Source organism: Chelonia mydas, chromosome 1 (assembly GCF_015237465.2).
Source record: "Chelonia mydas isolate rCheMyd1 chromosome 1, rCheMyd1.pri.v2, whole genome shotgun sequence".
NCBI lineage: Eukaryota > Metazoa > Chordata > Testudines > Cheloniidae > Chelonia > Chelonia mydas.
In genome coordinates, this window is record NC_057849.1 from 238,937,852 (window position 1) to 238,958,300 (window position 20,449).

The window sequence follows — 20,449 nt, forward strand, 5'->3', positions numbered from 1 at the left end:
GGTACTGTTCAGAGTCCATCAAGTCCGCTCTTTGAATCAGTCGTCTCAGTAGCAGGGATTGCTGTTAAATAACACGAAGTTCCCTTTGTCAGCTATGTCTGAGCATATCACCTCTGCAGCACTCCCAGCCTTTGCCAGCCCAGTAAACAAGAACCCAGGTCCAGCAGAGCACTACTATTAAACAGCAGGACAGCCCCGTCATATAAATATGAATGGTACATCCCACATGGGATAAAGGGTACATTCCCAAGCCTGCCACTGCCAGGCAGCTGCTCCAGACATGCATGTTATCTTGGGTCTAGAATCAAGGACCTGATATGGCAAATGGTATGCCCAGAATTCTGTCTTCCCCGTGGTTATGTTGTACCAGCTTCTCTTCTCTCCCAATCCTGTAAAGGTACATCCAGGCAGCCACCTCGCCCAAGGACATTATAATCGTGGTGGACATCAGTGGGAGCATGAAGGGTCTGCGGATGACCATTGCCAAATACACCATCATCACCATTTTGGACACTTTAGGGGAAAATGATTTTGTCAATATTATTGCAGTAAGTGTATCCCAGTCTAAATATAAAACAACTCACCCTGTCAATCATGCCTGCCTTTCAGCTCCACTAGCAAACCATGCTGGCATAGCAGTAATATCACTACAACACTTAGCTCTAGAGTTAGATGGGAATGGGAAATAAAAACAAATCAGCTATGACAAGTCAGTGGCAAGTACTTTGGTGAGTGACCAGCAGGGTAGATGCTAATTCCTTATTCACCCTGTGATTGACAGTAAAAGCTTTTTTCATTCATATTTCACAGACTAAACCCAGAGGGACGGAGTCAGTCCTGGGATAGGGGCACTTGGTGCTTCAGGAAGTGATGGTGCTATTTTGATTTATGGCTGTCATCCCTCTGAGCCAGTAATACTCCAGCCTGGTGCTAGGAGGCATTGTGCTGCTGAAGCTGCTATCTTTCGTATGAGATGTATAAGCAAAATCCTGACTACTTGTGATCAAGAAAGATAGCACTTTTCTGAAGAGTAGTGATATTAACTTTTTTATGTCCTGGCTGGGATCACCATGATACACCAAATTCTGCCCTGACTTTCCATAGAACAGAGTCCAGTAAAAGGTCAAGCTCCTGATTTTCAAAGTTTTTCATGGAATTAGGCCTGGATACCCAAAAGACTATTTCTCCCTCTATGTGACCATGACTTCCTGTGACACCACTGGAACAATAAGACAGTTGACCAATCCCGGGGTGGCTCGTGACCACAGAAGACAGAACTTGCACAGGATCAAGACTATGGAACTCAATGCCAAAGAAAAAGAGAGTGATTGCTAACCTCTTCCCTTTCAGAGCTAAATACAAACCCCAGCTCTTTGGCCAGGATTTACCATAATTATACCCTCATTCCTATAGATTTATGGGAACAAAACATCAAAATCCCTAAGCTTGACCTCTGCTGATAGGGAAGGAAGTGAGAGCTCATTGTTATCTGTTTAGGTTGCTAAGCTATTCCATTGACGGGAACCATATAGGTACCTGGATGGATAACTGGAGAAGTGAGCCATGTTGATTCAGGAACAAGGGAAATCATACTAAGCTGGGAGGGTTTTATGTTCGTTTTTTAAAGAGATGTATGTAATATATGTCCCCTTGTGTATTGTAATCTGGGAATCTAAGTGCTGACATAAGTTAGTCTGTAGCCCAGCTATTAGAGTGTGGAGAAGACTACTGGAACTCTGTTGTTAAAATAGCATTAGCCCTGCACCTCTGGGTGTGCCTGGATTTAATCTGCCAACATGCTACAATTTAATTAATGTATTACTTTAAAAGGCATGATTTTTAAAAGTGTGATGTGTCTAGAGCACATTATTGGCACAATAAAATTCTAAATAAAGAGCTAAATAAAACAGTGTAACTGTAAAATAGATGCTTTTTTTATCCCTATAAATGTCCTCTTATGGATCTTACTGTCAAGAGATTCCTTTTACCGCTAACCCTATTCTTTTACTTTTCTCTTTTCAGTACAATGATTATGTTCATTATGTTGAACCCTGTTTCAAGGGCATCCTGGTCCAAGCAGACAGAGATAACAGAGAGGTGAGTGCCAGACTCAGAGGTGTTGTTGGGACAGCTCTTATTGTAGTTGGGTTAGTGGGACTGTGATGCTTTCGTGGGAAACTCCAAGGACAAGAAGCAACTGATGTCCCAAAAACGTGGATTTTTATTTCTGAGACCTAGAGCCACATTCACGGTGATACACTGGCTGCTCTGCATCTCTCTGGATATGCAAAGCAAATGTAAACTCAGTGCAGCTGGCTGGTTAAACCGAGTTTACAACTGATCTGTGTCTCTGGAGCAGCGCAAACTAGCCGGAGCATACCAGTCAGTCTTTCCTGTCCTATCACAAGAAACAAAAGCACATAACTCTGTGTGCCATTTCTAAAAGCTCAGACCTTCCATCCACATCCTTGGCCCTCAGAAAGGTGGGAATTCAGCCCTTTCCCAGTAAATGTCTGGTCACCAATGAACGCTGCAGTCTAGGTTCCCCCTTTCATAGGGCACTTTTTCAGTGTGCTTTTCTGATAGCTGCTTTTCTAATGTGGGCGTGAGGAGCAGCTGCAGCCCTAAGGTGGTCATTGTGCATCTGACTGCTGCAAGATGCACCTCCCTCCTAGCTGGGATGTATTTTTAGCTCCGATTATATCTCCCTTGTTTCTCTCACTCTCAATCTTGTGGAGGTGGCTCATACCCACATTGTCCCCATAGCCAACAGTTAACATTATCAGAATGTTTCCCTCCACATTTCTCCCCAAACTCCCTTGTGTTTCACTCTCAGCAAAGGACAAATCTCCGAAGAGAGGTGCTGCTATTTCTGGCAGTTATTTATGAACGTGGTGTGCAGCAGCCTAGAGTACAGCACATATGTGAACATGGGTGCCCCGTGATAGAACTGTTATTGGGGTAGCCTATTGACTTTCAACATCTGCAGCCGCCATAGGGGAAGATTGCCCAGCCATCTAGAGTAGTCGTGTGCCCTGAAATACAGGGTTTCTTTGGCCCTGTGTCACCCTTCTCTCCCCTGTCCTGAGAATTCTGCCTTCCTTCTGTCCGCATCTCATATCTGCCATGTGTTTCTCACTTCACACTAGCACTTTAAGCAGTTAGTGGATGAGCTGCAGGCAAAAGGAGTGGGGACCGTCAATAAAGCCGTGCTGGAATCCTTCAAAATCCTGAGGGAGGTAAGAGCATTTTGTTTCAAGGGTGTTAAAGAGCATGCTCACTCCTCCTGCCCCCCAGCCCTTCTTCCCCATGTCTCATGGCACTGTACAGCTCGCATCGGGTCAGGGGGAATTCTCCTAGTGCGGTGACATGAACGTTTTCTGACAGGGCCAAAAGTTGCTGATGAGCATGTTGGCTGTGATTGTGACATGGATGGTGATGGTGATGATGATGAACTTGGGCACTCTGACTTTAGGGAGCTGTTTGTTTGTTAATTTATTTAAAATGCTCAAACCCGTTATTGCTCCCGATGAGGATAGTAATAAAGGTGGCATTGCCATGCCAAAGGAAAGTGGGTAGCTGACGTGGCATAGAGCCAGTTGCTATAAATAGTCACCTTTCCGCAGGGAAAAGTGACCCCATAGATCAGTGCCTTGAATCGTCCATAATTACGTCCCTCAGGTCTGAAGCTCAATTCATTCCATTTAATCAGAGCCTCTTACTTCATATTTCAGTGCTGTGCCAATTCATCTGTGCCTGAAAATGAACGATTGATTGACTGAAGTGACTGGAGAAGGAAGGGGGGGACTGAGACAGCTTTTTAACAAAAAGGCTTGAAATAACATAATTAAACTGACTGTATTCACTGGGCCTAATTCAGTTACTTGGGTAAAAATCTCTCTGTGACTTAAATAGGAGTAGAGTTAGGCCAACACTAAGTGTTGTTGAAAATCTCATCCTTATTTTCTCCTGTTATCACATCTCATATTGTCTGGGAGACTAATAGGACTGAGCTCAGATCTCATGTACACCAGTGTTATCAGTCAGTGGAGTTACACCCGTGAGAGCATGCTCCCAGTCAGGACCGTTGTGCTGTTGAATCCATGACAGTATCAAACAGTATCTAGAAGCTCACAGTGTTGATTGTGGTACTGAGGGATACGCTGAAGAAGCTAGTAGTGATTGTGATTTCAATAGCTGTGAGTGTGGTAGTGTTGCTAGCAAATATAATGATACTGGTGATATGATGATGCTGGTTGTAGTGACATAAAATGTCACTACAGAGATGATAATATAAATGACAAGATGATAGCAATCATTCTGATAATGAAGGGTATTAGTGAGCAATGGTAAATGTTATTACAGTTAAGGTATTACATTGTTTTTACTTCTCCGTTTATTTTTGTGTTTAATTTCCCAGGGATCAATACAGTGATTCATGTAGAAAATACCACACGTAAAATAAAACAGTGACACTCATCCAAGGTATTCCAATCACCTACTATGCCCATGACAGTCATGCAGGATTCATTATGTTATGTGAGCAATTGGGACCTCAGTAGTCATCACACAAAAGCATGACTCAGCTTTGTTCCTTAAGGATTGCTGAAGGAAATAAAAAAAAAAATAAAAGTACCAAGTCCCAGTGTAACCCACTCTGCTAAGTGCACCTGCAGCCCTGGGGTACTACTAAGGATACTGACACCCTTGAGGATGATAGAAATAATGCTAACAACATGGTGTTATTGATAGTAAATACAGTGGTGAGGTTAACTGTACCATGTGCTAGAGGTTTTGACATATTTGGCCTGATTTTCCACTCAGACCAGTTATGCACCAGTGTAACTCCATTGGCTATAGTGGAGCTGTTCCTGATTTACTCTATAGTGAAAGTGGGATCAGAATTCTGCCCAGGGATGGTATTGTGGGTAATGGCAGGAGCTGAGATGATAGGGTGGTGGTATTAGCACTAATTGTGGTTGGAGCTCATATGTGACAATGGTAACCTGGTGTTGTCATTCTGATGCTGATAATGAGATAATGGCAATTACAAGATGATGCTTTATGGGAAGACGATGATCTAAAGGATGAGGGAAGCAGTTGTGATTTAATGCTAAATCATTCATTTGGAATCCATCTCCAGTGGTCACTTATCTAGTACATCCCTGTGAATGGTGACGAAATTACTCCTCACTAAAACCAGTGAGATCTTCTGCTGGAGTAAATTAGTGCATTGAAATTACCGATTCACGATAGCAGAGTATCTGGCTCCAAGTGTCTAGTGTAGCCCTGATTATCCATAATGATAAAGATTTCAAATTGCCAAGGGAGGTTTTGCTCCTTAGCACAGTTGTGTTTAGAATTATAGGCCCAGGTTTTCCGGCCCACTTGAGAGCCGCTCAGTGACGGACGAGGAGTCCAGGGTGGGAGAAAAGGTGGTATTGCGCCTTCTTTATATTTCCACAATTCTGGGCCAGCTAAGGGCTACCCTGGAACAGCGTAGAACAGCTTCAGGAGAACAGTTAGCAGCTCTACACCACTCTGGGATGTCCCATCTTCAGGGGGAATCCTCAAGAAGTCAGTTATACCAACCTGACGGCCTAGTACTGCCAGAGTGACACAAAAGGGCTGAAGAAAAGAGCCAGAATCTGGTCCATAGAGCTTTCGGTGGTATTTAAATTGCAATTCCAAATGTGTCTTAAGCTCCTGGGCCAAGATTTTCAAAACTAGCTGGTGATTTATGGTAGCCTCAATTTTTGGTGAGCCCCCAGCCTCTGAAAATCAGACCCCTTTAAAGTGTCTCACATTGAGCACCCAGAAATTGAGGCTAGTCATTTTTGACAGCCTTGGCCATTACTTCTTGCTGACTGAGAATAACTGATCCCTTGAAAAAGAATGGTCTAGTGCAGTGTTTCTCAAACTGGGGTCTGCAGACCCCTGGGGGTCCATGAGGGTATTCCAGGGGTTCTGCGGGCCCTGCCGATCAACTCCTCCCCCTCCCTCCCTCAACTCCTCCCCCTCTCTCCCAGAGCCTTCTGCACCCTGGGGAACAGCTGTTCCCCAGCATGCAGGAGGCGCTGGGAGGGAGAAGGAGGAATGGGGATGTGGTGCACTCGGGGGAAGGGGCAGAAAGAGGCGGGGTGGAGTGGGGGAGGGAAGAGTGGGGTAGGGGGCGGGCCTTGGGTGAAGAGGTGGAGTAGGGGTGAGGCCTGGGACTGAGTGGGGAGGCTTGGGGGTCCATGAAAAATGAAAAATGTAAAATCAAAATGGGCGTCCTCGGGTTGCTAAAGTTTGAGAACCGCAGGTCTAGTGAGTAGCAAAAGGTAGCTGGGTGTCAGGACTCCTTGGTTCTATTCCTAGCACTTTCACTGACTCTTTATAACCTTGGACATGTCATTTGAACACTCTCTGCTTTGATTTACCCATATATAAATTGGGTACAATAATATTAACTTGCCTCACTGGGGTGATGAGAGGCTTAGTTAATTAACATGTATAAAGTGTTTTGAAATCATGGCACGTAAGGTGCTATGTAAGTGCCAGATAGTATTGCTTACCTGTGAGTAAACATTTATCTTGTCTCTCCTCAGCCTTCTGTTCTCTTCAGCAGGGTTTCCGTACCCCGCTCTCTTAATCTTTCCATACAGGACTTATTTTTCCAAACTTTTTACCCTGTCTGTTGCTTTCTTCTGAACTGCCTCCAGTTTTTCTGTCTTCTATGAAACATGGTGCTCTCAACTGGAAGAAGAGTTCCAGTTAAGGCCTACTGAGTGCCAACCAGAGCAGAATAATTACCTTGTGTGTTTTACACATAATACTCCTCTTAACATATCCCAAGAGAGCAATTACCTTTCTTTCTACAGTCTCACATTGTTAATTCATATTGAGTTGATCTGTCCCTGGGGTATGCCTTCCTAGCTGGGATTCAGTCTTTGAGTTAACAGATTACAGATTCGTTTTCTCTTGTTCTGTATTTGTGCCCATGACTGTTCCTTCCTACGTAAACCAATTTATATTTCTTTTCATATGAATCTTGTAGGGTCACACATGTAGTATGTGTGCAGAGCAAAAATAAATCCCCTGGCAGCAAGTCCCAGAGCGTGGGTCTAGAGACTCAGGCTTGCAGGGCTTCTGCTATGGTGCTAAAAATAGCTGTCAGAGTGGTAGCCATGTTAGTCTGTATCAGCAAAAACAATGAGGACTCCTTGTGGCACCTTAGAGACTAACAAAATTATTTGGGCATAAGCTTTCATGGACTAAAAACCCACTTCATCAGATACATGGGTTGGAAAATACAGTAGGCAGGTTGGTATAAATACACAGCATATGAAAAGATGGGAGTTGCCTTATCAAATGTGGGTGGGTCAATGCTAACGAGCCAATTCAATTAAGGTGGAAGTGGCCTATTCTCAATAATTGACAAGAAGGGGTGAATACCAAGGGAGGGAAATCACTTTTGTAGTGCTAATGAGGCCAATACAATCAAGGTGGCCCATTGCAAATAGTTGACAAGAAGGTGTGAGTATCAGCAGAAGGAAATTAGTTTTTGTAGTGACCCATCCACTCCACTTTATTCAGGCCTAATTGGATGGCACCCAGTTTGCAAATTAATTCCAGTTCTGCAGTTTCTCACTGGAGTCTGGTTTTGAAGTTTTTTTGTTGAAGAATTGCCACTTTTAAGTCTGTTATTGAGTGTCCAGGGAGATTGAAGTGTTCTCCAACTGGTTTTTGAGTGTTATAATTCTTGATGTCTGATTTGTGTCCATTTATTCTTTTGCATAGAGACTGTCTGGTTTGGCCAATGTACATGGCAGAGGGGCATTGCTGACACATGATGGCATATATCACATTGGTAGGTGTGCAGGTGAATGAGCCCTTGACCGTGTGGCTGATGTGGTTAGGTCCTATGATGGTGTCCCTTGAATAGATATGGGGACAGAGTTGGCAACAGGGTTTGTTGCAGGGAACTGAACTGGCCTCCTTAGCACTGACCCCCAACTTGGTAAGGCAACTCCCATCTTTTCATGTGATGTGTATTTATACCAACCTGCTTACTGTATTTTCCACTCCATGCATCTGATGAAGTGGGTTCTAGCCCACAAAAGCTTATGCCCAAATAAATTTGTTAGTCTCTAAGGTGCCACAAGGACTCCTCATTGTTTTTACTGATAAAGAATAACACAGCTACCCCTCTGAAATGTGTCAAAGGAAATAGGGATTAAAGAAGGTTGCTTTCCTGATCTTGGAAAAGGCATAAGCTGCCCATGGAAAGCCCAATATAAACCTGAGTCAGTCTCTGCTCCTGTTAGATCACACTCAGAACCTCCTCTCAACTTGACACCAACCCATTAAATGGGTACATGAACTCTGTCAGATTCTGAAATGATATAAATGGTGGGGTAAGTTATATAAATGTTGGGTGTAAGTTGGTCAAAAAAGGTCTGTGAATGACACCAAACTGGCATTTGATGATGTGTTAAAATGTGTGTAATTTACCCAGATGTGGTGTTTTACAGGGAGCAAACACAGCTCCTGGTGTGCCTCCTTATGCCAGAGCTGGGCGCGGAAGTGTCGAGCATGGCACAGTGTTAGTTAGTTAGTGGGGGAGGGTCTGCTGTACCCCATTACCTCCGGCTTCATGCCCCTTTCTGTCCCCATAGGGCCAGGACCTCAGCAGGTGTAAAACGGTGTGGCTCCACTGAATTCAAGGAGGATGTACTAACCTACACCAGCTAAGGATCTGACCCCTGTAGTGCAAGTTACCCTCATTGGGCCAGATGCTGATTTCATACTTATGGAAATCTGTTGCAACATCAGGGCTTCAATTAAGAGACTCCTGCTTTACACACGCATGAGAGAGCAGAATCAGGCACCTGTGGTCTCAAACCCAAGCCTATAGGGTTGCTAAGCAACAGCCTGACCCTCTGTGCCACAGTACTGCAAGGTAAGATGAGGGAACTGCAGCTGATACCCCAACAGCAGAGGCTACCATCGCCAACTCAGTGAGGTCAGATGACTAGCAGCAGACTGCTGATTGGGGTCTACTGGGTATAAAATTTCTTGTTCCTGTCCCACTACTTGTCTGAGCAGCTAGTTGCTAGGCCTGTATCTGTCCAGACCCCCCGAGACCAAGTCCTGGCCTCCTTGCTGCGTTCCTACTCCTTGTCCCTGGTTCCCGCTGCTTTGCCTTGTTCCCTGTTCCTGCTACCACAGCTGTTTCCTCAGTTAAGGACTCTGGCTTGGGCCTTGGTGTGACTTCTGACTGTGACCCTAACTCCACTCACTGCTCTGAACACTAGGGAGCTACAGGCACAGTGTTTACAAAGATGTTATGCTGGCTTTATACCAGAGTAAACTAAATCAGAATATCTTCCACTGAATGCCAAATCAATGCATGTTACCTCTTCTTTGCAATTTACACCACTGTTTATTTCATCACTGAATTTCACCCAGAAACTTTCCTGAGAGTTGCACCTCCATCTACAAGGTTGCAAACTTGCATTTGTCTGTATTTGGCCCTCTGTGTTCAGTTTTTCTAGCCAATTGTGTATCTATCCTATTTCTCTATTTCAGCCACATTTTCTAGCTAAATATCACATGGCAGGATGTTAAATAAGTCACTGAAGTAGAGGTATGCTGTGTCCATTGCATTTCATTCAACCAGTAACCTATGATTTTTCTGATTATCTGTGTTTCCTCTGGGTGCTCACAAATTAACTGTGTTATTAATTGTTCTAGTAATTTACCAAATATTGAAGCTCAACTTACTGATCAACTTTCCATCCTCCTTTGAAAACAAGTTTTTGTTCATTCTTTTGAGACTTCATTTGTTCTTTGTTAGGTCTCAAACATTGTTGTAGGTGGACCAGATGCACCTTCTGCTTGTTCTTTTACCTCTCTAGCTTTAATTCCATTGGACATTGCTGATTTGAATATGTCCAGTTTATATAGTCTCTAACGTAACCCTTGTGACTCTACCTTGAAACTCTTCCTTTCTCTGTTACCTACTACTGCAGTCTCTGTCCTGTCACTACTGTCCTTTTTAAGAGTGAAGCAAAGCACTTATTAAGCATTCTAGCCTGATTCTTGCTCTCTCTTATTTGTTCTCCAGCCTTTATAAGTTGTGGACCTATACTTTCCTTACTCATTTTCATGCGTCTTACTATTTGTATTTATACAGTTTCTTGCTCGTTTTTACATCCTTTGCTAACAGTGCTTTATTTTGTGCTTTTGATTTTTGCAGGATATGTCTTCTTATCCACAGACGCAATTGCCTAGTTTTTTCCATTTTCTTTATGGGGTCTTCTATTTGTCCTGCTTTTCCCTTGCTTTTCCTTCTCTGCTCTGCTAGCTTCCAGCTCCCCTGAATCCCTTACTTTCTTTCCCCAGGAGACACCTCCTACTAAGGTCTTGGTCCTGAATGCCACAGATGCAAAGTGTTGTACTTACAAGTGCAAAGTAAAAAATGTTGAGCAAAACAGGGAGTGCAGGGGAATCTGATCCTGAATAAAGCAGAGTAAGACTGTTGTTCCTGATAACAAGACTATGGCCAAAGAGGGAAACACATAGCTAAGTGCCTCATTTGCTTACATCTCTTCAGATATGCACATTCTGTGCTCTCCCTGCCTGCACACATGTGCCTGGACACACACACACTCTTGGGCACCCTTATGGTTACACTCAAGGGTCTTGGGACTTACTTCCACTCAGTGCAGAGGATTGCACCTAGAACTTCACCTGAATGGTTCCTGCTCGTAGCCTCTGCTCACTCGCTACAACTGAGTAGTCCCCATAGCACATTGCAAAAAGACCTAAAGGAGCAGGCCTTAACTCTTGGTTTTAAAATTTGCCTTTTATCTCCATTATTGTTATGCTGATGATTTCACCCTCCCCTATTAATATTGTGTACAGTATCATTACAAAGTCTTTGGCTCCCACATTACATGCAATTTCCTGGTCTCTAATTCTTTCCTTGTTTTTTATAAAGTAGTTATTATATTTAGAGAAAGAATTAGAGACCTGGAAATTGCATGTAATATGGGAACCAGAGACTTTGTAATGATACTGTACCCAATATTAATGGTCATGATCAGATCTAAACTAAGCTATATTAAGTTGTTCCCTTAATAATTCAAGAAAATGTTGGATGATCTTGGTTTCGCTGTATTAATTGCATGTAATGTGGGAGCCAGAGACTTTGTAATGATACTGTACCCAATATTAATGGTCATGATCAGATCTAAACTAAGCTATATTAAGTTGTCCCCTTAATAATTGAAGAAAATGTGGGATCTTGGTTTCACTGTATTAAGATAAGAGATATCTAACTAGTTAAAGTCCACCATTGCTTCTCATCTGGACACACCTGAAATCTCTTCAAGGTGTAGCTCACCCATTCCTTCTTCCTAATACAATGGGACTCTATAGCAGACCTCAGTCTTCATTTCCCCTCTGTTCTAACATAACTCAATGACTTTTAACATTTTTATCTCTAGCTTCCATCTGCACCTAGGAGTATCATGTACTCATTCCTGATGCATGGCTCCATTCCAGGCCTCCACCTTAAGCTTTTTCCTGACAGGAATCTCTGATTCCTCCTGCCTTTTAGGAATCTGACCATCATTCAGGTGGAGATGTTTTTTCCATGGTGGCCTGCGGATGTGAAGCTCCAGACCCCTGGACACCCATCTCAATATCCACTTCCTCATTTTCAAGCAACACCTGAAAACCTTGGGCTCTGTGGGCTGCGTGGAGGGAGGCAGGGGAGTTGGTTTTGATATGCCTGGGGTATCCCCAACAGCAAAGTTACCAGCGGCCTCTGTTCCTTTTGTGCTGCTTAGGTGATGTAAAAAGGGCACAGCAGACCTAAGAATCTGACCCTTTATTTTTTTACCTGTGGTGTCTTTTTGACTCTAGTGAAAGTTTGTCTGAGTAACAACTTGTTTAAAAACTAAGCAAAGACCTCCGCATGTGGTCCAATAATAATAATTTTATTTATAAACCATCCTTCTCACTCCCACTGAGACCTTCGGGGTTCTGCATACTGGATCACAGTAAATAAATATAATAACTACTTTATAAAAAACAAATAAAAATACCACAGGAGTAAAGGGGTTATTACATAGGTGTAGAGGACAAAAGTTCTACACATGAAATTCTACAGTGGTCAAGTAGAGACTGTCCAATCCTCTCTCATCATGGTAGAATAACCAATACTTTGGTGGTACCAGGGTGCTGATGAGGGAGATGGTGGCTTTGGGCTTTGGTGATGGTATAAAATGGTGGTGATGTGATAGTAGCAGTGATTATGATGAAAGTAATAATGATGAGGTCAATGGCAGTGATGGCGCCATCACGGTGGTGTTGGCACTGAGGAAAGCAATGTTGTGGAGGATGATATTGAGGCAGATGATGCTGCTAGTGGCGACGTGAGACTGACGGTGTCAATGTTGACTACAGCAATGAAAGCATGTGGAGCTGACGCAAGGAGTGTCCCACTGCTGATGGTGGTAGGTGCAGTGGCATCATTATACTACCCAGGTTGGTAAAGATACTTTTCCATCTAAATACAGAATGACCAAGGTTAGAGGTGGAAGGGATTTCAGAGGTTAAGCTCTAAGCACTGCACAAGTACCAGTTTATACTCCGCACTCTCTCCCCATGCCCAATGGTCTATGTTGCTGATATTGCTCTTAATCTTTTTTCTTATGTCTAAGCTGAATTTTCCATTCTTTAGTTTAAAGCCATTATTCTTGTGATGCACCCTTAGTCAGCCTTAAATCAGTCTCCCACACACACTCTATTTCATGCAGTTGCTTGCCTCTCATTTATCTTTACTACAGAGCTATCATGTCTTCCTCCCTTTAAAATTTTGATCTATGTGAGTTTGTGTAACCTTCCTCAGTGGACAGACCTTCCATTGCTCCAATCATAATAGTTGTAAGAGGAGGAGGTGCTCCTTGAAATCGAGAAGTTGCAGCCAAGAAGCTGTTCATTTTTACTCCTTCATGTAGGGAAAGCCTCTGCAGTTTGCACTGGTTGCTGATAATCAGCAGATTAAATTCAAGGTCTTGCTAGTTCTAAATAAAAGTATTAAGTTGTCTTGATTCCATTTGCCTTGAAGGCACATAGCTGGAGAAGTAATCATTCAAGCCTTTGTCCTCCATCCCAAGATTTCATCTGGGACCCCTTCTAGGAAGCTCCCTTCCTGAGGGCATTTGCCAAAATCTTTCTATTTTAAGGCTTAGTGTCACCTATACTCTTGCCCCACCCCTCCAGGCCCTTCAATACACATTTCCTCTTTAGTCCTTAGGCTTCTTTGTTGTACTCACCTGCCCACGGCCCCTTACAAAACACTGGATGGAAGAGGATACCTCTGCCCTTTGGACTGAGATCTCAGAGTGAAGTTAGAATCTCAGACATCATTCCCTTTTTGCTTACTCTCCTATGGGCTGGTCTCCACACAGGTTTTGTATCGCTCTAGCTGTATTTGTATAGTTAAAGCAATAAAACCTACCAACGTAGACACCATCATACCAGTATAACCACATCCATGCTCGGGGATCGGTTTCTGTACCAGTTTCTAAACAGATGTCATTACATTGGTACAAAACGGTGTGTGGACCAGCCTTTAGAGATTATGGGGTTTTGCTCCCTGTGGTGCAGCCTGAGAAAAACTACCCAAACCAGCCTAAGATGTTGTATTGAAAATAGAGAGAAAATTGTAGTAAATCAAAAAGAGCCAGCGTGAAGAACATATATCTAAATTTAAACTTCTCATAAAATACACCAGGTAGTCTCATCTCAGTCACAGAACAATTGAAGGAAATACTTTACATTCCTAGGCAGCAATGCCGACTCCCCAAACTTCTTTTGTCAGAGGCCAGCCACCAGCAATTCATCCCCCTTCCTTGTCTTCCTGGGTTTTTCCTTTTCGGGTTTGTTTTCATTAGGAAAAAACTTGAGGTTAGGTGAGGGTTAGTGACACATTTGCTAACCCTGACCTAACCTCGACCACTTACCTAATCTTGAGAAGCCCTTAGTCTCTCAGGACTTGTTTTTAAAATTGTGGGTGTGGGTTGAGTGGTTTGATGGTTAAAAGGGTTTTTCAGAATTCTTTATTACATCCTTACAATAGATGCTTATCCTGTGGTTTTGGCTTATTATCACCCAAGATTGCCCCCTCACCAACAAAGTGGTGTATCCTAGATCCATTCAGGGTTGCATGAACCACCTTCTTGTCTGTTCCACCCACAACTAGGCAGAGACACACAACAGCAGTTTGTGTTCCCTATCCTCGGGTTGATGGTCTAGGGAGGGGAAGCAGATCTTTTAAGGATGTTAGGTAAACCGGCTTTCGAAAGTTTGTCTTCCTGGCTAAGCAGGCAGTTTCCCAGCCTGCTCTTTGGGGACACCCACTCCACACTTCTTTGTCTGCATTTAGAACTACAGCTTGTAGACTTTCTTAGCATAATTATACTCCATATTAAATATCACGTATTGACACATACCAGGTCCTCTGCCATGCTCAGTATACAGCCATTCCATTTCCACCTGTGACCATTTTGTCCTCCTTTTTAACCTTGGTAGAGTGACTGGCTGTGCCGGAGACTTTGGGTGGGATTGTCCCCTAGCTTGCACCTTTTGCACTCATTCAGAGCTGTACAAAGTGAGTGCCAATGGCTACCAAGTCAGGACGGTCGTGTTTTACACCCACTCCATGCCTGCGTACTGCAAGCGTACATGGCAGTGCATGGTACAGGGCAGTAGGCAATAAGGCTCATTGTGCCCACCACTCTTTTTTTCATGTTATTTTAACTTTTGTAAAGCACCTGGGAACGGCATGTGACGATAGGCGCTGTGTAAATAAAAAATACAGAGCGCACCAAAGCTCAGTCCTCACTTGGGGAAAAGGCTCTATGGAGTCATTGGGAGTCTTGCCTGAGTAAGAATTCAGCTCAGGATCTGGCCTGTTATAAATAAATATACAGCAATAAGAAGTATGGCAATGTTGAGAATACTAATGCTGCTGTTCCTCTCCATTTGTAGTTCAGAGAGGCTGGGCAAGGAGGCCTGTGTAACCAAGCCATCATGCTGATCACAGACGGAGCGGTGGAGGATTATGAATCTGTGTTTGAAAAGTACAACTGGCCTGATCGTAAGGTTTGTCTCAAAAGGGATGAATAAAGGGAGCAGGGGAGGGGAAGGAAAGTGACCATCCTGGCATGGAGTGAATAGAAAACACCACATACCGAAGTATGTGTACTCACAAGCCTCCACATGCTCCCTACTGTAAATACAACACAAAGCAGCTAGACAATAAGTTGATGAGGGGATTATAAAGGTGCTGTGATTTTAAAGGGACACTGTCAGGTCAAGTTTGGCCCAAAATATATGTGTGTGTGTGTGTTGGGGTCGGGGTCGGGGTATGTGTGTGTGTGTAGGTTTAAAAAAGGCTATTTCAAAAGCTGAGGACAATAGAAACATTCTTCTGGTTTACTAAAACAAAAAAAGCCACAAACCACCAACAACAAATACAAAACTCCACCAACCTCCAGACTGAAACATGTTTTATTAAATGAATAAATAAATAACTGAACATCTCTATGCAGTATTTATAATAGAACTGGGTGGAAAAGGTTGGGGTTTTCCTGTCCTGCAGAATTTTTTGAGATTTCAAGATATTGTCCTGTTATACATTGGGATGAACCCAAGACTTTTCCAAGGCAAAATAGACAGAAAGACACTGACCCACCCCAGAGTAGCCAATAGTCCGCTGGTTAGGGCATTTACCTGGGTGTAGGACACCCAGGTTCGTAGTCCTTGCTCTGCCTGGTTCAGGCAGAGACTTGTACCTGGATATCCCAGAGAACCTGAGAAACATTTCTTGAGGAAAGTTCACTGGAAATGGAACATTCCCATGAAAAGTTTCAATTTCAGCTAATCGGCGTTTTCTGACCAAAAACTGTCTTGTCAAAAAATTCCCAACCAGCTCTATTTGTAACTCAGTTGTGTTACAGCCTTGTGCTATTGAATCAGGACCTGGAACTGAAAAAGAATAAGAACTGATTCTAAACCAAAGTGACTCGTTTGTTTTCCTTGTCCAAGCTGAGGGAAATGCACAAGGGAAACAAACAGCAGAAAGAGCAAAAAAACAAATTTGATTTTTAATATTGTTTCATTTTAAATAAGCTAAATTGTTATTGATCACATGAATGAGAACACTCTGAAAACAGATGAATTTTAACCTGATAGTGTCCCGTTAATTGCTTTATGTGGTTAAATATTTCCATGGGTTAAGAATTTTTATGAGTGGTGAAGCTACCTGCATGTGGATCTGGCTACTGCTGTGAAATCAATCACAATTCTTGCTTCTGGTTTGTTAATCAAACCTTCTCTCCACAGCTGTTCCCAAAACAAATCCAGTGTGTGCCAGCTCAGTGTTTAAGAGTTCTCATCTCCAAATGATCACGCTCCATGCCTCCATGTATTGTTACTTGGCTGGCCGGGTTAATTTTGATTGATAATGAGGTTCTCATGGAACAAGAGAATCATATATCAGTGTAAAGACAATTTCTCCACTGTCCTTCAGTGTAGTAATTTACACTTCTGCAACATGGGTGTCAAGCCACTACCGTTCTAATTTCGTAGCATGTTACATTACACCTCTTTGGACTGACTTGGGACTGTTGCAAATGGGAGATGATTTCTGCATAATTCTTACCACTGTATTCTTGTTACACAGGTCCGGGTTTTCACTTATCTCATTGGAAGGGAAGTCACATTTGCACAAAATGTGAAATGGATAGCTTGCAACAACAAAGGTGCTGTCTGTGAACAATTAGCCCACTATACACATCACATGCAGACTGCAATCATGCATTCTGGGACTGAGATCTCTTTAGAGCTCATACACTAAAGTTTGTGCCTAGTTAGCACTTGGATGGGAGACTTCTGAGGAAAACTCAGGTGCTGCAAGGAGTGCTGTTGGTGTTTCACTGAGGCTACTCCTTGATCAGTACTAAACCGACTCCCTATCGTGGTGTTAAGCAGCACTGTGTCTGTGTCGCTGGACATGCTATCTTTTGGCTGAGTGACAAAACTGCCATCCTTTCTTTTAAAGATTTCATGGCCCTTTTCACAAGAGCAGAAGGTGAACCCCAGAGTCCTGGCCAAATGGCATTATGTATGTCTACCTAAAATTCTGCCATTGGTTCATTTTGATCCCAGTATTCCTCATTTTCCCCACCTTAAAACTATGAGGTGCTATTGCTGGCACAAAATGGCTGCCACTTTGTACCCCAAAGTAGGGCTGAATGATTCTTTCACATATAAGCCAGTAAATGGCTTCCCTATGTAGGTGCACAATGGGGTGGGGATCCATGAGCAAGGTCTGGGAGAATAAACAATTTCACCTGTCTTTGTCTGCAAATTGTCTACAAACAGATTGTGAAATGCTTATATGTGTGTGGTGTTTAAAATGATTGTCAGTAAATAATTCTTTGTTCATGCATTGTGGATCTTCTGAATTCAAGTTTTTATTGGTTGGTTTCACAAGTAACATGATATTGTTTCTGTTCCCTGGTTAGATGATTTATGTAATTAACCGATAAAAGTTCGGATTTCAATTCAAATATTTAAGTGTAAAATTTGCAGTGTGTCATTCACCCTGCTGTTGGTTAGTTATGTTGGTTAGTCCTGTAATTTGAAAGGTGCTTTTGGTGAATATTTGAGTTAAAAGTTCACTTTTTGTGAGTATTCTCACTTGTCATACTCAAGCCCTCGCTTATGCACAGAAAGCAAAGACCCAAGCGTCACAAATAGGTTTGAACGGACACTTTGCTTTTTGAATTCAAATGAACATGCCTGAATAATTCAGGAGAGGACACTGGGAGAGTGACAGGTTTCTGTTTCTCCATTAAGGCTACTACACTCAGATCTCCACCCTGGCAGATGTTCAGGAGAATGTGATGGAATATCTGCATGTGCTCAGCCGTCCGATGGTCATCAATCACGATCATGACATCATATGGACTGAAGCCTACATGGACAGTGCGGTAAGGACATTGAGATAAGCTTCCAATCAGCAGACAGGTTTCAGTGGTAGCCGTGTTAGTCTGTATCAGCAAAAAAACCAGGGAATACTTGTGGCACCTTAGAGACTAACAAATTTATTTGGGCATAAGCTTTCGTGGGCTAGAACAGTAAGGGCTAAGTGAAGGAGAGGGGGAAAGCAGGGCTGTGACATCTGGATCTCTTGGAGGATCCCTCAGAAATATGAACATACTGTAAAACTGGGAGTCAGCTGATCTGTAGAATTTACTGCTCTGCACCTGTTTGGACAGGCAGCATTTCTTTCCCCTCAATCCTGGAACTAAATCCTCCATGCAAAGTCTCAGGTCTCCTTGAGAGTATGCAGTGAGCCAGGAAAACAAGGCTAATCACAAATGCACATCATGACCTAAGTAGTGTTTCTTTTCTCCATTAACTCAGGGTACTTTATAAAGGATTATTCACAGGACAGTGATTAGTTATAGCTCAGGATATGGGTCACAGAGATTCTTTTCCTCAGCTCCCATCATGCTGTCCGTCACACAGAGAGATAGATCTCGGTTTGGGTGTCAAGCTTGTTCCTTTGCTCTCTGTGCTAGCAAGATTTAGGATGATTACAGGGTAAGTGTGCTCAACTCTTGGAGTGAGGGAATACCTCGCAGCCAGTGTGAGGGAACTAAACGTAGGGTGCCCTACAACCTTCTACTCTCTCCTTTGGTGTCCTCCCATTGCTGTTGCAGACTGGATCCTCTCACTGCTAACTCAACGTTTTTATGTGGCTGCTCCATTGTCTGTGGCCTACACTAGTGGTAAGCTTGAGATGTTCTGAAAATAAGGATGCCACAGCAATGTGCCTTTGAGATCAAGAAAGAGAGAGACTAAAGAGGAGCGGGGTATAAAGGACCCCTTCTCCCACCCTTCTTCAAGTACATAGAATTGTTTTCCTTGGTCATTTTCTTACCTGTTTTTTTGCCTAGAGGGAAGGGCAGCCCAGTTCTGCTTTTGATGATCCCAGCACCTTCATGCAGGAGATTCTGGGTTTGGTGTTTTCCTTCTGTAGGCGCACTCACTACAGAACAGGCTATGGCGTAGGAATGACAACGCTGTCTCCAGATGCTTCCCAGCCACCAAGGGACCTTGACCAAGTCCAAGTGGTGTAGGTGCCCCTAGGAAGAAGTCAGATTATAGACTATGCTCTGACCCCAAAGAGGGGTCAGAGGAGGGGAAGATGTTGAGAGGGTTCAGATGGTGACCGAAGGAGTACGATCTAGAGTGTTAGAGCAGGAAACAGGGTTGTTTACAAAGGGCGGATAAAGAGATGATGTTTAGTCCCCTCAATTCATTAGCCTCCATCCACTGTAGCAGTGCTGGTTTTATTCCACTTTCAGGGCAGTAGGGAAAGAAAGTAAATAATCCCAACATGGAACATGCAGCCAAGTCAAAGAGTCTAATAGTGAAGATTTCCACTCCTGACGTAATTAACTAAACAATCACTGTGCCCTTTTGATTAACCTCTTTGCCATAGGGTAGTATAGAGCTTCTTTCCCATCAAAGGGGCATTGCTACAGCTTTTAAGAATGTGCCGATTTAAATGGGGCCTATTTAAAAGGCATGGTGGTTAGTGGGTGGCAGTTGTGTCCTGAGAAGGATCAGGTCTCAAGAGAAAATGGTTGTCTGAGATTTATGGAACTGGTTTGGAGTCAGGTGAGTGAGAAAGGAGAAAAGTTTATATATTCCTTCGTGGAAAAGTCCTTTAATAGGGATGAAACCAATGGGATTCTATAGAGAAATTACTCTAAAAACCTGTGGAATTTTAAATAGAATGATCTCCTTTCTATAGAATTTCTAGAACCAACCAGTGGAATATCTGTGCCTGCTCTAGAATTCTACAGGCTGGTTTAAAAATTCTATAGAAGTGTGATTTATACTCGTGTTAAATTTGATAGGACTCTTCCAAAAGGGATGACATATACAGGTTTTGCACTGATTCATGCCTGTAAGACACTGCTGGTTAAGCCCTGGGAAGGCTGGTCCTCACTTCTGTGCTGTGGTTGAATATGGAGGTGTTCCTTGGGATGTACCTGCTCTCTGGGGACAACAAAGGAAACGTGTTTTGCCAAGCATACTATGCACGAGGTACTGGTGAGTCAGTTACTGAGTGTGCTGAGCAAAACCATCAATAGTACTCCCTGCTACACAGCAAATTCTATATGCCCTGGCTCTGGTATTTCGAAACAAGAGCTTGAAGTGATGTTTTGTCCACTGATGCTTTTCTTGGTTGTCTCATTTTTCTGGCTTGCATTTGTCTTCCTCTCCTGCTGCCTCTCATGCTTTTCATTCATTCATGTATGCGTTCATTCATTCATTTATCCATCCATGTCTCTTGCTAGCTGCCACA

At 43.1% G+C, this 20,449-nt stretch overlaps 1 protein-coding gene across 5 annotated transcripts in view; it reads left to right on the forward strand.

Moving 5' to 3' along the window:
- CACNA2D4 (calcium voltage-gated channel auxiliary subunit alpha2delta 4) overlaps positions 1-20,449 on the forward strand; it is a 203,355-nt gene that overhangs the window by 58,815 nt on the left and 124,091 nt on the right. For all 5 annotated transcript variants that reach the window (XM_037877774.2, XM_043540197.1, XM_043540189.1 and 2 more), the window contains exons 8-13: positions 398-548; positions 2,023-2,097; positions 3,150-3,239; positions 15,049-15,162; positions 16,745-16,823; positions 17,923-18,056. In XM_037877774.2, coding sequence (XP_037733702.1) covers positions 398-548; positions 2,023-2,097; positions 3,150-3,239; positions 15,049-15,162; positions 16,745-16,823; positions 17,923-18,056 — 643 coding nt within the window. The remainder of the gene's footprint in view (positions 1-397; positions 549-2,022; positions 2,098-3,149; positions 3,240-15,048; positions 15,163-16,744; positions 16,824-17,922; positions 18,057-20,449) is intronic.